Raw genomic sequence first — 12,836 nt, forward strand, 5'->3', positions numbered from 1 at the left:
ATAATTCCTGCCACTGACACCAACAATGGGACATGATTCCTGCCACTGACACTGACAATGGGGCATAATTCCTGCCATTAACAGCAACCATGGGGCATATCTTCCTTCCACTAACACCAACGATGGGGCATTATTCGTACCACTGACACCAATGATGGGGCATAATTCCTGCCACTGACACCAACTATGGGGCATATTTCCTGCCACTGACACCAATGATGGGGCATAATTCCGGCCACCGACACCAACAATGGGGCATAATTCCTGCCACCAACGATGGGGCATGATTCCTGCCACTGAAACCGACGATGGGGCGTAATTCTTGCCACTGACATCAACGATGGGGCGTAATTCCTGCCACTGACACCAACAATGGGGAATAATTCCTGCCACTGACACCAACGATGGGGCATAATTACTGCCACTGACACCAACTATTCCCCCCTGCCCCCCAATACCAAAGATCGGGCATTGTTTACTCCCACTGGGCACAGTCCAGCCCCCCTAAGGTTTGAAGGACAGTAAGCTGGGTCTTTCTTTAGAAAGTTTGGAGACCCCTGATACTACATTGATGAACTCCAAATGTTTAGCTCCAAAACAGGCCACTTCTGGTGGAAACAGAACATCTGGGGGTCCGGCGAGCCCCAGCCTTGGCTTTACCCCGCAGTGTTTGCCCAAAGAAAGTTTTATATCGGGCAAACTGTCCTCCTGTTCCTGAGCCTCCATTTCTTGACGTGTGGGATGGAGTTCAGTATTTGGCAAACTTGTTCCCGAAAGTCCCCCCCAGCAAGAAAACAGAAGAGGGGGTTGATGCAGGTGTTCAGGCTGCACACGGCCATCTCCATGAAGAACAGGGCATCCGCCCTCTCGATGGCCACCGACATTTTTAACATTCGAAAAATAATGCAGGAGTTCCGGGAGGCGTGATAAGGGAGGTAGAGAAGACCAAAAATGACCAGCGCCGAGCACATGAGTTTGGTCAACAGACTTCTCTTCTTCCTTCTTTGCAGTTCAATCCGCCTTAGTTCTCCGACACTGCTGCAGTAGCAGTAGCATATGGAGGCGAAGGGTAGAAGACACCCAACAGCGGTCGAAATTAAAGAGTAAGGCAACGTGACGTGCGTCTTGACAGAAAACACGTAGAGGGAGCAGATCGTTTTATTGTTCTCGCAGACTTGAGTCCCGGCCAAGAAGGTCACAGGCAAGCTGCTGATGGACGTGGCCATCCAAATGGTCACACAGATAAGCAAGGACTGGCGCTTCTTGAGGATCCTCAAAGACTTGAGAGGATGTACGATGGCCAGGTACCGATCGATGCTCAGGCAGGTGACAAAATAGATACTGCAGTAATAGCAGGTGTGATAAATGGTCCTGGTTATTTTACAGACGGCGTCGCCGAAGATCCAGTGGAGGTGGTTGAAGTGGTAGTAGATCAAGCAAGGGAGGCAAAGGACCCAAGTGACGTCGGCGAGGACCAGGTTGAAGAGGAAGATGGTGCTTCTGTTCCAACGTTTGATCCGAGCGACCAGGATCCACATGACGGCGAGGTTCAGGGACAATCCCACCACGAGGATGAAGAGGAAGGTGAGAGGGAAGATAATTCTCTGGATAGTCCCAAGGAAGGTGCCCGTTTTCTCACAAAAGTCATCTTCTACCCTCTGAGAAAAAAAAAATAAAAAGAACCTTCAGTTGGGTCAACCAGAAACTCTCAGAATAAAAGGTTCTTGAGCAAAATCTAAATACTTTTGGTACCTCCAAGCTTACCTATATAAGGAGTGATCAGTGCCGGGACATGGTCAAGCTGTGCGAAGATGGGAAACAGCAACCCCCTCATTGCGTGGATGCAGAGCTCCCCCTTTTCCCACCCCATCCCCCCCTGTACCCCAGTGCAGAGCGAGCTACCCCACTCCGTAGCACCCCCAATATGCAAAGCTCCCCTACATCTCAGCACCCCCCCCCCAATACACAAATCTCCCCCACCTTCTAGCACCCACAGAGAACTCAAGCCCACCTCCTAGCACCTCCTAATAGACAGAGCTACCCCCACCTCCTAGCACCCCCCCCTAATACACAGAACTCCCCCCAACTCCTATGCAAAGCTTCCCTACATCTCAGCACCCCCCCAATACACAAATCTCCCCCACCTTCTAGCACCCACAGAGAACTCAAGCCCACCTCCTAGCACCTTCTAATAAACAGAGCTACCCCCACCTCCTAGCACCCCCTCCCAATACACAGAGCCCCCCCCCACCTGCTAGCACCCCCAATACACAGAGCTCCCCCACCTCCTAGTACCCCCAATACACAGAGCCCCCCCCACCTGCTAGCACCCCCAATACACAGAGCTCCCCCCACCTCCTAGTACCCACAATACACAGAGCTTCCCCACCTCCTAGCACCACCAATACACAGAGCTCCCCCACCTCCTAGTACCCCCAATACACAGAGCTCCCCCCACCTCCTAGCACACCCCCCCCCAATTCACAGAACTCCCCCCAACTCCTATGCAAAGCTCCCCTACATCTCAGCACCCCCCCCAATACACAAATCTCCCCCACCTTCTAGCACCCACAGAGAACTCAAGCCCACCTCCTAGCACCTTCTAATAAACAGAGTTCCCCCACCTCCTAGTACCCCCAATACACAGAGCCCCCCCACCTGCTAGCACCCCCAATACACAGAGCTCCCCCACCTCCTAGCACCCCCAATACACAGAGCCCCCCCACCTGCTAGCACCCCCAATACACAGAGCTCCCCCACCTCCGAGCACCCCCAATACACAGAGCCCCCCACCTCCTAGCACCCCCAATACACAGAGACCCCCACCTCCTAGCACCCCCAATACACAGAGCCCCCCACCTCCTAGCACCTTCTAATACACAGTGTAAGTTTCTGAATTTGCCCCCCTCCCCCCGGTATCCGCCTTTTGCAGTCCCTGCACAGCATTAGAAGGAGCAGCATAAGGGACCATGTGCTTACATGAAGCCCGCTGATAGGAGAGCAGAGAGATGCTCACTGGGTTGCTATCCTTTCACTGTCCAGCTTCTGGGTGAGGTCCAGGGCGACCTGGGCTCAGAGGAACTGACCTGAATAATGCTTTCTATCCAAACGAGGACATCTTGTGGCAGAAAAGAAGTACTGCAGGTGAGCGCTCCAGATTGAAAGTATGTATTGCAACAAGAGATGCTATTTTTTGTAATTCAATTTTTCTTAATGGGTGATAGTTTATGGTTTGTTTGTTGTTTGTTTTTTGGGCTGGAGTTAAGTGATAATAGAAGAATTGGATTAGTAAAATAGAAATGTGAATTGCTCTGGGCACTGACCTGCTCTGAGGGGTCTCCCATCCTCTGCGACTCGCCGCTGCCTCTGATTTCCTCTCCGAGGTGTAAATAACCTTTTATATGTGTTTGTTCTGTGGATCTATCCAGGTAACGGGGGAGGGGGTGTGCAATGTGTGCAATGTGCTGCGGCGTGCGCTCAGCCCTCATACTGCGGTCTCTATAGAGAGCGCTCGTCCACAAAACAAAAGAGAGAGAGATTCCTTCCACTGACAGCGGGTGACAAAAGAGAGAAAAAACAATTTCCTGGAAGTGTTACCGAGTGCGCCAATCTTCCATCCGATCGTAATGTCCACATAATCAATCCCTCATTAATAAAATCATGATCGGCATTTATATCAGCCGCCTATACAGTCTCACCGCCCCCCCCCCCCCCCTTAGAAATTGGAAAAAAGAGACAGCGCTCCTCCAGACTGACATCCACCTATCAAGGCATTCTGATATTTTCATAACTCCTCCCACTGCTTGCATCACAAGGCATTTTGACATTTGCATAACTCCTCCCACTGCTTGCATCACAAGGCATTTTTACATTTGCATAACTCCTCCCACTGCTTGCATCACAAGGCATTTTGATATTTACATAACTCCTCCCACTGCGTGCCCATCAGTGCCACCTACCAGTGCCTATCAGTACCCATCAGTGCCACCTATCCGTGCCATCTATCACTGCTGCCACAACTGTGCCCACCTGTGCCACCTACCAGTGCAAAACAGTGCCACCTTTTCCACATTATCATCTTTACCACCAGAAGTCCCCCATCATATCAGAGACCCCCCTTTCACATCAGAAGCCCCCCTTTCACATCAGAAGTCCCCCATCATATGAGAAACCCCCCTTTCACTTCAGAAGCCCCCCATAATATCAGAGACCCCTCTTTCACTTCAGAAGTCCCCCATCATATCAGAGACCCCCCTTTGACATTAGAAGTCCCCCATCACATGAGAAACCCCCCTTTCTCTTCAGAAGCCCCCCTTTCACATCAGAAGTTCCCCATAATATCAGAGACCCCTCTTTCACACCAGAAGTTCCACATCATATCAGAGATCCCCCTTTACATCAGAGACCCCCTTATACATTAGGAGTCCCCCATCATATCTGAGACCCCCTTTTCACAACAGAAGCCCCCTTTCACATCAGAAGCCCCCCATCATATCAGAGGCCCCCCTTTCACATCAGAGTCCCCTGTCACATCAGAGACCCCCTTTCACATCAGAAGGCCCACATCATATCAAAGACCCCTCTTTCAAAACAGAGACCCCCTTTCAAATCAGAAGCCCCCCCTTTCACATCAGAGACCCCCTTTTACATCAGAAGTCCCCCTTTTACATCAGAAGCCCCCCTTTCACATAAGAAGTCCCCCATCATATCAGAGACCCACTTTCACATTAAATGCCCCCCATCATTTTAAAGAACCCCCCCTTCACTGCATGTGGTGTGAATTGGCCCTCATAGTTCCCCTTTTCATACATTCCCTATAACTGATCTCAGCCCCCCATCCAATCACAAAAAACACAACGGAACATTTTTCTTTCAGTGAAATTTTATTTTCTTTATTCGCTGAGGAAGTAACAAAATATAAAAGAAAAACACAAAACCAGCCGAGAGCCGGAAAGAGGAAGATAGAAAAACCAGAAGAAGAGTAACCGGAGCGAGGCGACAAAAACATTCACCCAATCCCAATCTTTTCACAGGTGAGGACCACACAATACAAAGAGCCAACCAATACAAAACCAGAGAACTCCGCCCCTTCTCTTCTATGATAGGTCCAATTTCTACAATCACCATGGCGATATGTCCTATAGAAATACTGTGATGGCAGAACCATCGCTATAGAGACTTGGAGGGAAATAATGCCGCTACAAGGTTTATAGAAAAAAAATAAAAATTTAAAAAATCGGATGTAACTTTATTGTTCCGGACAGACATGGTGGGTCTGTTTATAAAAAAAAAAAAATCGAGCTGCGTCAATGTCTCAAGCATTCGCATGTCCGTCAAATAATCACCGTAATTTGTGTAATATGACTACTTCATGTCATTCCCAGCTCCATTTAGGTATTTCAGGAAAATACCACATTATGGCCACTAGACGGAGCTGATGATCTTCTATTTCTATGATCGTCAGCTCCACCTAGTGGCCATAAGGTGTCATTTTATAAACCTGCCTTTTCAGCTGTGGGTAGTCCTATCGCTCTCAGAGATCGCCAAGAACCCTGCTCCACTCCCCCTATGGAGTCTCCCTTCAGCTGCTGCACGCTATTGCTTTCAAATAAAAATAAAGTTTAGCAGGAAGAGCAAAAATTCCTGATAATGGCTGCAGGTGAGCGGAGCTGGGAACACGGCTGCAGGTGGGCAGAGCTGGGAACACGGCTGCAGGTGAGTGGAGCAGGGAACACGGCTGCAGGTGGGCAGAGCAGGGAACACGGCTGCAGGTGGGCAGAGCTGGGAACACGGCTGCAGATGGGCAGAGAGGGGAACACGGCTGCAGGTGGGTGGGGTTTGGAATACGGCTGCAGGTGGGCAGAGAGGGGAACACAGCTGCAGGTGGGCAGAGCTGGGAACACAGCTGCAGGTGGGCAGAGCTGGGAACACGGCTGCAGGTGGGCAGAGCTGGGAACACAGCTGCAGGTGGGCAGAGAGGGGAACACGGCTGCAGATGGGCAGAGAGGGGAACACGGCTGCAGATGGGCAGAGAGGGGAACACGGCTGCAGGTGGGCAGAGAGGGGAACACGGCTGCAGGTGGGCAGAGGGGAACACGGCTGCAGGTGAGCAGAGAGGGGAACACAGCTGCAGGTGGGCAGAGCTGGGAACACGGCTGCAGGTGGGCAGAGAGGGGAACACGGCTGCAGATGGGCAGAGAAGGGAACACGGCTGCAGATGGGCAGAGAAGGGTACACGGCTGCAGATGGGCAGAGAAGGGTACACGGCTGCAGGTGGGTGGGGTTGGGAATACGGCTGCAGGTGGGCAGAGAGGGGAACACGGCTGAAGGTGGGCAGAGCTGGGAACACAGCTGCAGATGGGCAGAGAAGGGAACACGGCTGCAGGTGGGTGGGGTTGGGAATACGGCTGTAGGTGGGCAGAGAGGGGAACACGGCTGCAGGTGGGCGGAGCTGGGAACACGTCGGCAGGTGGGCGGAGCTGGGAACATGACTGCAGGTGGGCGGAGAGGGGAACACGGCGGCAGGTGGGCGGAGCTGGGTACATGGCTGCAGGTGGGCAGAGCTGGGTACACGGCTGCAGGTGGGCGGAGCTGGGTACACGGCTGCAGGTGGGCGGAGCTGGGAACATGACTGCAGAGGCTGAGTTCCTGAGAACAGTAAATGGTCATCTCTCGCTACTGAGAGATTTAACCAATTGTTGGCCATCACCGCGTTGGGGCGGAGCTAACCGGGAGATTATTAGTAGCTCAATCTTTCTACTTGCAGTTAATCGCTATGAGTAGCAATTGAGCAAATTCAGCCATGTGGAGAAGAGCAACGCTGGTTGTCATTGCACTGCTCTGTTCTTTGAAAAAAAATCTGCAGTTTTTTTGCGACAAACTGCATATAGCTCCACCTGGTGGACAGTGATAGTTAAGGATCATAAAAGAAGAACATAAAAGCAACATAAAGAAAAAATCATGTATTGGAATCGGCTGTAAATTTAAATAAAAATCTCCTTTAACTTTTTTTTTTTCCCTCAAAATGTTCACATAAAAGGTGCAAATTTCTGCCACAGATTCTTGGCATTTTTTTATCCATTAACAGTCTAATAACCATAAAAATCTCTAAAAAAAACGGCAAAAAACAATATCCACTATCAACACAAATTTTTTTTTTAGCATCACACCTGAAGGTCTAAAGTTTTAATTAAACATTAAAAATTCGGGAAATTTTACAACATAAAAATATTTTGGGGAATAAAAAAAAAAAAAGCAGATGAGTGAACAACCCCCTGCTACATTGTATGTATTGTATAATAATAATAATAATATAAAAAAATAAAATAAATACAGCAGAAAGAGAGTTCGCAGTGTAATTTAAGAAGCCAGTTGGGGTCTCAGTCTGCTGTGTACCCCAAAAATGTGATTTTCCGTTGACCTGCCCCTTTAATCTCCCCATCCCAGACATACACATTTATATCTATATATTATAAATATGTATTATCACCGCAATGTACAAAAGGGAAAGTTTCGCAGGCACTTCGGGAGTTAAATATCGAGGTAAGCAGTGAACCGGATACAAGTCGGCAAGCACAGAATTATATGTACAGGGTGATAAGCACTTGTTGAAAATGTTGCTTCTCTGTGTGGCCACAAGGGGGCGCCATACACAACATGCATATATCAGAAAAAAGAATACTTGAGGAAGGTTTTTTGTTTTCATAAACAGACAATTATACTGAAATGGAGATCCAGGAGACGGCTCTGGCTTGGGTTAGACAGTGTTTTTTTTTTTTTTTTGGAGCACTATTTTTTTTTTATTTTTTTACACAAAATTGTTTTTTTTAAGCACTATTTAAATTTTTTTGATCCCCAAGTTTATGATTTTTGGGAAATTATGCTGTACATTTGTTTGTGGTGAAAGAGATAATGGATCACGGATTATATAATGTTACAGATATTGATGATTAAATAAGTACATGTAGTTTGGTGCAAAAATTATAAATGTTTCAATACTATGGGGCAGATCCTCAGAGCGAGTACGCCGGCGTATCTACTGATACGCCGGCGTACTTTCAAATTTCCCGCGTCGTATCTTTAGTTTGAATCCTCAAACCAAGATACGACGGCATCTGGGTTCGATCCGACAGGCGTACGCCTTCGGATCTTAGGTGCAATTCTTCGGCGTCCGCTGGGTGGAGTTCTCGTCGTTTTCCGCGTCGAGTATGCAAATTAGCTATTTCTGACGATCCACGAAGGTACGCGCGGCCGTCGCATTCTCTTACGTCATCTCTAGTCGGCTTTTTTCCGGCGTACAGTTAAAGCTGCTATTTTGCGGCGTATAGTTAGACTTGCCATGTTAAGTATGGCCGTCGTTCCCGCGTTTCATTTGAATTTTTTTTTTTTTCCGTAAGTCGTCTGTGAATCGGGATGGACGTAACTCACGTCTATGTTAAAAAAAAATTACGTCCTAGCGACGTAATTTAGCGCAATGCACAGCGGGAAATTTCGGGACGACGCATGCGCAGTTCATTTGGTGCGGAGACGCGCTTCATTTAAATGAAACACGCCCCCTAATCGCCGATTTGAATTCCGCCGCCAGAGATAGACTACGCAGCCGCAGCTTACAGCGCAAAATCTTCCTGGATTCGAACTAAAGCCAGGTAAGGTACGGCGGCGTAGCGTATCTCTGATACGCTGCGCGGGTGCAGATCTCTGTGGATCTGCCCCATAGTACGTAGTTTGGTGCAAAAATTATAAATGTTTCAATACTATATATATATATATATATATATATATATATATATATATATATATTTATTTATTACATATACATACACACATATATATATATATATATATTTTTTTAAACATTTATAATTTTTGCTCCAGACTACATGTACTTATTTAATCATCAATATCTGTAACATTATATAATCTGATCCATTATCTCTTTCACCACAAACAAATGTACAGCGTAATTTCCCAAAAATCATAAATTTGGGCATAAAAAAAAATGGTGCTAAAAAATTTTTTGTGTTAAAAAAAAAAATAGAAATGAGTGCAAAAAAAAAAAAAAAAAAAACATATGAGCAAGAGTGCTTCATATTTCAAATATATACATTTATATATATATATATATTTTTATATATATATATATATATATATATATATATATATATATATATATATATATATATATATATATATATATATATATATATATATATATATATATATAGAAGCCTTAAAAAAAATATATATATATATATATATATATATATATATATATATATATATATATATATATATATATATATATATTTATTTTTTTATTTTTTTAAGGCTTCTAGACAGGTATCCTTTCCTAATACAAACTTTCCGTTTCAAGACACTGCATTTATAGAGGTTTACACGTTAAAAAAAATAAAAAAACACACAAGGCACATAACACAGAAGGGTCTTGGTATTAGACGTTTACATTTTTTTTCAAAAACATCATATTAAATAGGAATAAATTTAGCTTCTTTTTTACACAGAATTTATTCATGCAAAACAGTCACTGCTGTTAAATTCTTCATAAAATGCTCTCACTGGAACATAAAGCACTTCAGTGAGGTAGCCCTCGGTACAAAAAAAATACAACAACAAATAAACATTAAAAAAAAAAAAAAAAAAGAAAGAAAAAGTTATCGAACTGCCAAAACCACGCGATTTCCTGAACAATAACCACACTCGCTACCGATGGCGTCCACAGGAAACGGAGATCTGTAGAGGATGGCTTCCTGTATCGCGGTGACACAACACGCAGATCACTGAAGAAAGCGTTGAGGTTCAGGAAATGTTGGTTGGCCTTCAACCATTATTTAGAGTCATCCTTTAGAACCTTGCCCAAAAAATAAATTAATATTGCACCTGCAATAGTCGCAAAACTACAACCCCTTGTAAAAAAAATGCTTTGAGGTGCCGTGACTAATTTTGTCATTTTTTTTTTTTAAATAAAGGTGCAATACCTAAAAAAAATTGTAATAAAAATGTTCACATTTTCTATAAACCAAAATTCAAATTTACTGTAATGGATTGATGTTCGTTTGTGATGTCCCGCAATCTAAATCATTTTTTAATTGCCAACCTAATATCATTTTGAAAAAATTTACTTAAAAAAAAAATAAGTGCCCTGCTGTTTGAACTGCTTAAAGTTGTTAGCAACTGTTTTGACAAATTTTGCATTTATTTTTAAAGGGACTGTGAAATAAAGATGCAATGCTTAAAAATGTACAACCGTTTACATTTTCTTAAAAAAAAAATGTACTAATTTTGTATTTAAAAAAAAAAAGAAAAGAAAAAAAATTGTTGAAATAAAAGGTGCACCACTTAAAAAATTCACAACCAAAAGTTCCATAAAAAAAAAAAAAAAATACAAATTTGGCATTTATTTGTAAAGGGACTTTTTAAAATAAATGTGCAGTGCTTAAAAAAAAAAAAAGTACAACCGTTTAAATTTTCTTAAAAAAAAATGTACTTAAAGCGGGGGTTCACCCTTAGAGGGCACTTTTCCCCCTTCGCTTCCTGCTCGTTATTACTAGGGGAATCGGCTATTTATTTAAAAATAGGTGCAGTACTTACCCGTTTACGAGACGCATCCTCTCCGTCGCTTCCGGGTATGGGCTTCGGGACTGGGCGTTCCTTCTTGATTGACAGGTTTCCGAGAGGCTTCCGACGGTCGCATCCATCGCGTCACGATTTTCCGAAAGAAGCCGAACGTCGGTGCGCAGGCGCAGTATAGAGCCGCACCGACGTTCGGCTTCTTTCGGCTACTAGTGATGCGATGGATGCGACCGTCGGAAGCCTCTCGGAAGAATGTCAATCAAGAAGGAACGCCCGCTCCCGAAGACCCATACCCGGAAGCGACGGAAGAAGATGCAGCTCGAAAACGGGTAAGTACTGCACCGATTTTAATACAAATAGCCGATTCCCCTAGACCGAACGAGCAGGAATCTAGGGGAAGAAAAAAAAAATTTTTTAGAAATGGGTGAACTCCCGCTTTAAGCCGTTATTTCTTTTTTTTTTACTTGCAGATCTAAAATTATTTTAACAAAGGCTAATAGTCTCATGGTATGAAAAACAAAAATAAGACTTCTGGAGGTGCCATGGCAAATTTTGTATTTTTTTAAAACTTGTTGAAATAAAGATGCACCGCTTTAAAATTCACAACCAACAGTTCCATTTAAAAAAGAAAAAAATACAAATTCGGCATTTATTTGTAAAGGGACTTTTTAAAAGTGCTTAAAAAAATGTACAAACATCTAATTCATTAAGAGAAAGGTCTGTGGTTGGAAAATAAAATCCCAATGGCAGGAAAAAAAGTTCACGGTATTTAAAAAAAAAAAAAAAAAAAGTCCCACGTTATTAAAAAAAAAAATGCATATAGTGCACAGCCGATTATAAAATATACCTCGTGGTAATAAGCCACATTGTTGGTTACCTTTAGAATTTTTTGGGGTTTTGCCAAATTTGAACCCTGTTGATAAAGCCTACAAGAGGATTGTAGAGTGCAAAGAAAAAAAAAGGCGTATGGCTCAGAATAGAATTTTAGGCTCTAGCCATGAAATGATATTGGCGCGATGCCACGTCAAAGTCGTTGTCGGGATTTCCTCAATGAACTCACAAATAGCAAATTTAAAGCAGGGGGAGGGGGCTGCCCCCCCCCCAGCCCCCTCCCCCTGGACCATGTACTCTCCTTATTTTTTTATTTTCGGAATACTTTTTTTTTTAGGAATGTAACGTAGCGGTCACGTGACCACTCAAGTATCATTCTTCTCCTTTCTGTGGTATGGTGATGGGTGGGGCGCAACGGTGATGTGGGGGACTGCGTGGGAGTGGCCGATGTGCAATGGGCGGGGAGCAATGGTGATGTGGGGGACTGCGTGGGAGTGGCCGTTGTGCAATGGGCGGGGAGCAATGGTGATGTGGGGACTGCGTGGGAGTGGCCACTGTGCTGTTTGGACCAATAGTGAAGACCAAGGCCTACAACAGTATGTCCAACTGGAGTTCTGCTTTAACACTCGAGGTTTGGCTTTTTGTTGGCTTGGTGTTACGTTGATGCTTTGTGGGCCTTTGTGGCCCCTTGAGGGCCTCCCATAAACCCGGTGACTTTGTTGGACACATAGGCAGGTTGCACATAAAATTCATAACGCAGTGTGATATGTGATATGCAGCACGGTGATTTTTTGGTGACCACCATACACAAGAGCAGCGGTGACGGAGGAGTTCAACTCCATAAATATCTCCAAAAAAAAAATGTTGTAGAGCGTTTTGGTTTCAGCACTTTCACCGTTACGTCATCAGGACGTAGAATTAAAGTCTAGTTCATGGCCCTTGTATACGGCGTCAAAAGTGTCGAGTGTTCTTAGAAGGTAGGTCGGCCAGCCGCTGCTACATGGCGGCGGAGAGCTGGACTCTCTCTTCCGTGGCGATGACCTCCTTGGCCACCTCGGCACAGTTGTCCTTCTCGCAGAGCTTCTCCTTCAGCTTGCACAACTCGTATTCGTGAAGGATCTTCTGCGTCAGGTACTTCTCACGCTTGATTCTGGCCTTCACTTCCGACGGGACGTCTGGGATCAGCCAAGCCACGAAGAACTTGACCACGAAGACCACGTGCTGCAAGCAGGAAATAAATTCACTTTAATTATGGTGATGGTTACTGGAACATAAAATATAACTAAAGCCAAAAAGTTCTGTATAAAAAAAAAGTATAAGTTTAATTTGCTGTCTGTGTCCCCACCAGAGCGACCAAGCCCTCTTCACTTGTTCTGGTGACAACTTTCAATTGGACTCCTTTTTCTTATATTTCT

General features: G+C 44.8%; 2 protein-coding genes across 4 annotated transcripts in view; both read right to left on the minus strand.

Annotated features, from left to right (window-relative positions):
• Positions 1–555: 555 nt before the first annotated feature.
• Positions 556–5,127, minus strand: LOC120917415 (P2Y purinoceptor 1-like). Its single transcript, XM_040328691.1, has 2 exons — positions 5,074–5,127; positions 556–1,658 (listed from the first exon to the last, which is right to left on the minus strand). Exons 1-2 carry the CDS (start codon positions 5,125–5,127, stop codon positions 687–689), a joined length of 1,026 nt encoding a protein of 341 aa, XP_040184625.1. The 3' UTR covers positions 556–686.
• A 6,020-nt stretch (positions 5,128–11,147) lies between these two features.
• ANO5 (anoctamin 5) overlaps positions 11,148–12,836 on the minus strand; it is a 97,845-nt gene continuing 96,156 nt past the window's right edge. For all 3 annotated transcript variants that reach the window (XM_040327904.1, XM_040327903.1, XM_040327902.1), the window contains one exon: positions 11,148–12,642. In XM_040327904.1, coding sequence (XP_040183838.1) covers positions 12,418–12,642 — 225 coding nt within the window. In that variant the 3' untranslated portion in view covers positions 11,148–12,417. The remainder of the gene's footprint in view (positions 12,643–12,836) is intronic.

Source organism: Rana temporaria, chromosome 11, assembly GCF_905171775.1.
Source record: "Rana temporaria chromosome 11, aRanTem1.1, whole genome shotgun sequence".
NCBI classification, from domain to species: domain Eukaryota; kingdom Metazoa; phylum Chordata; class Amphibia; order Anura; family Ranidae; genus Rana; species Rana temporaria.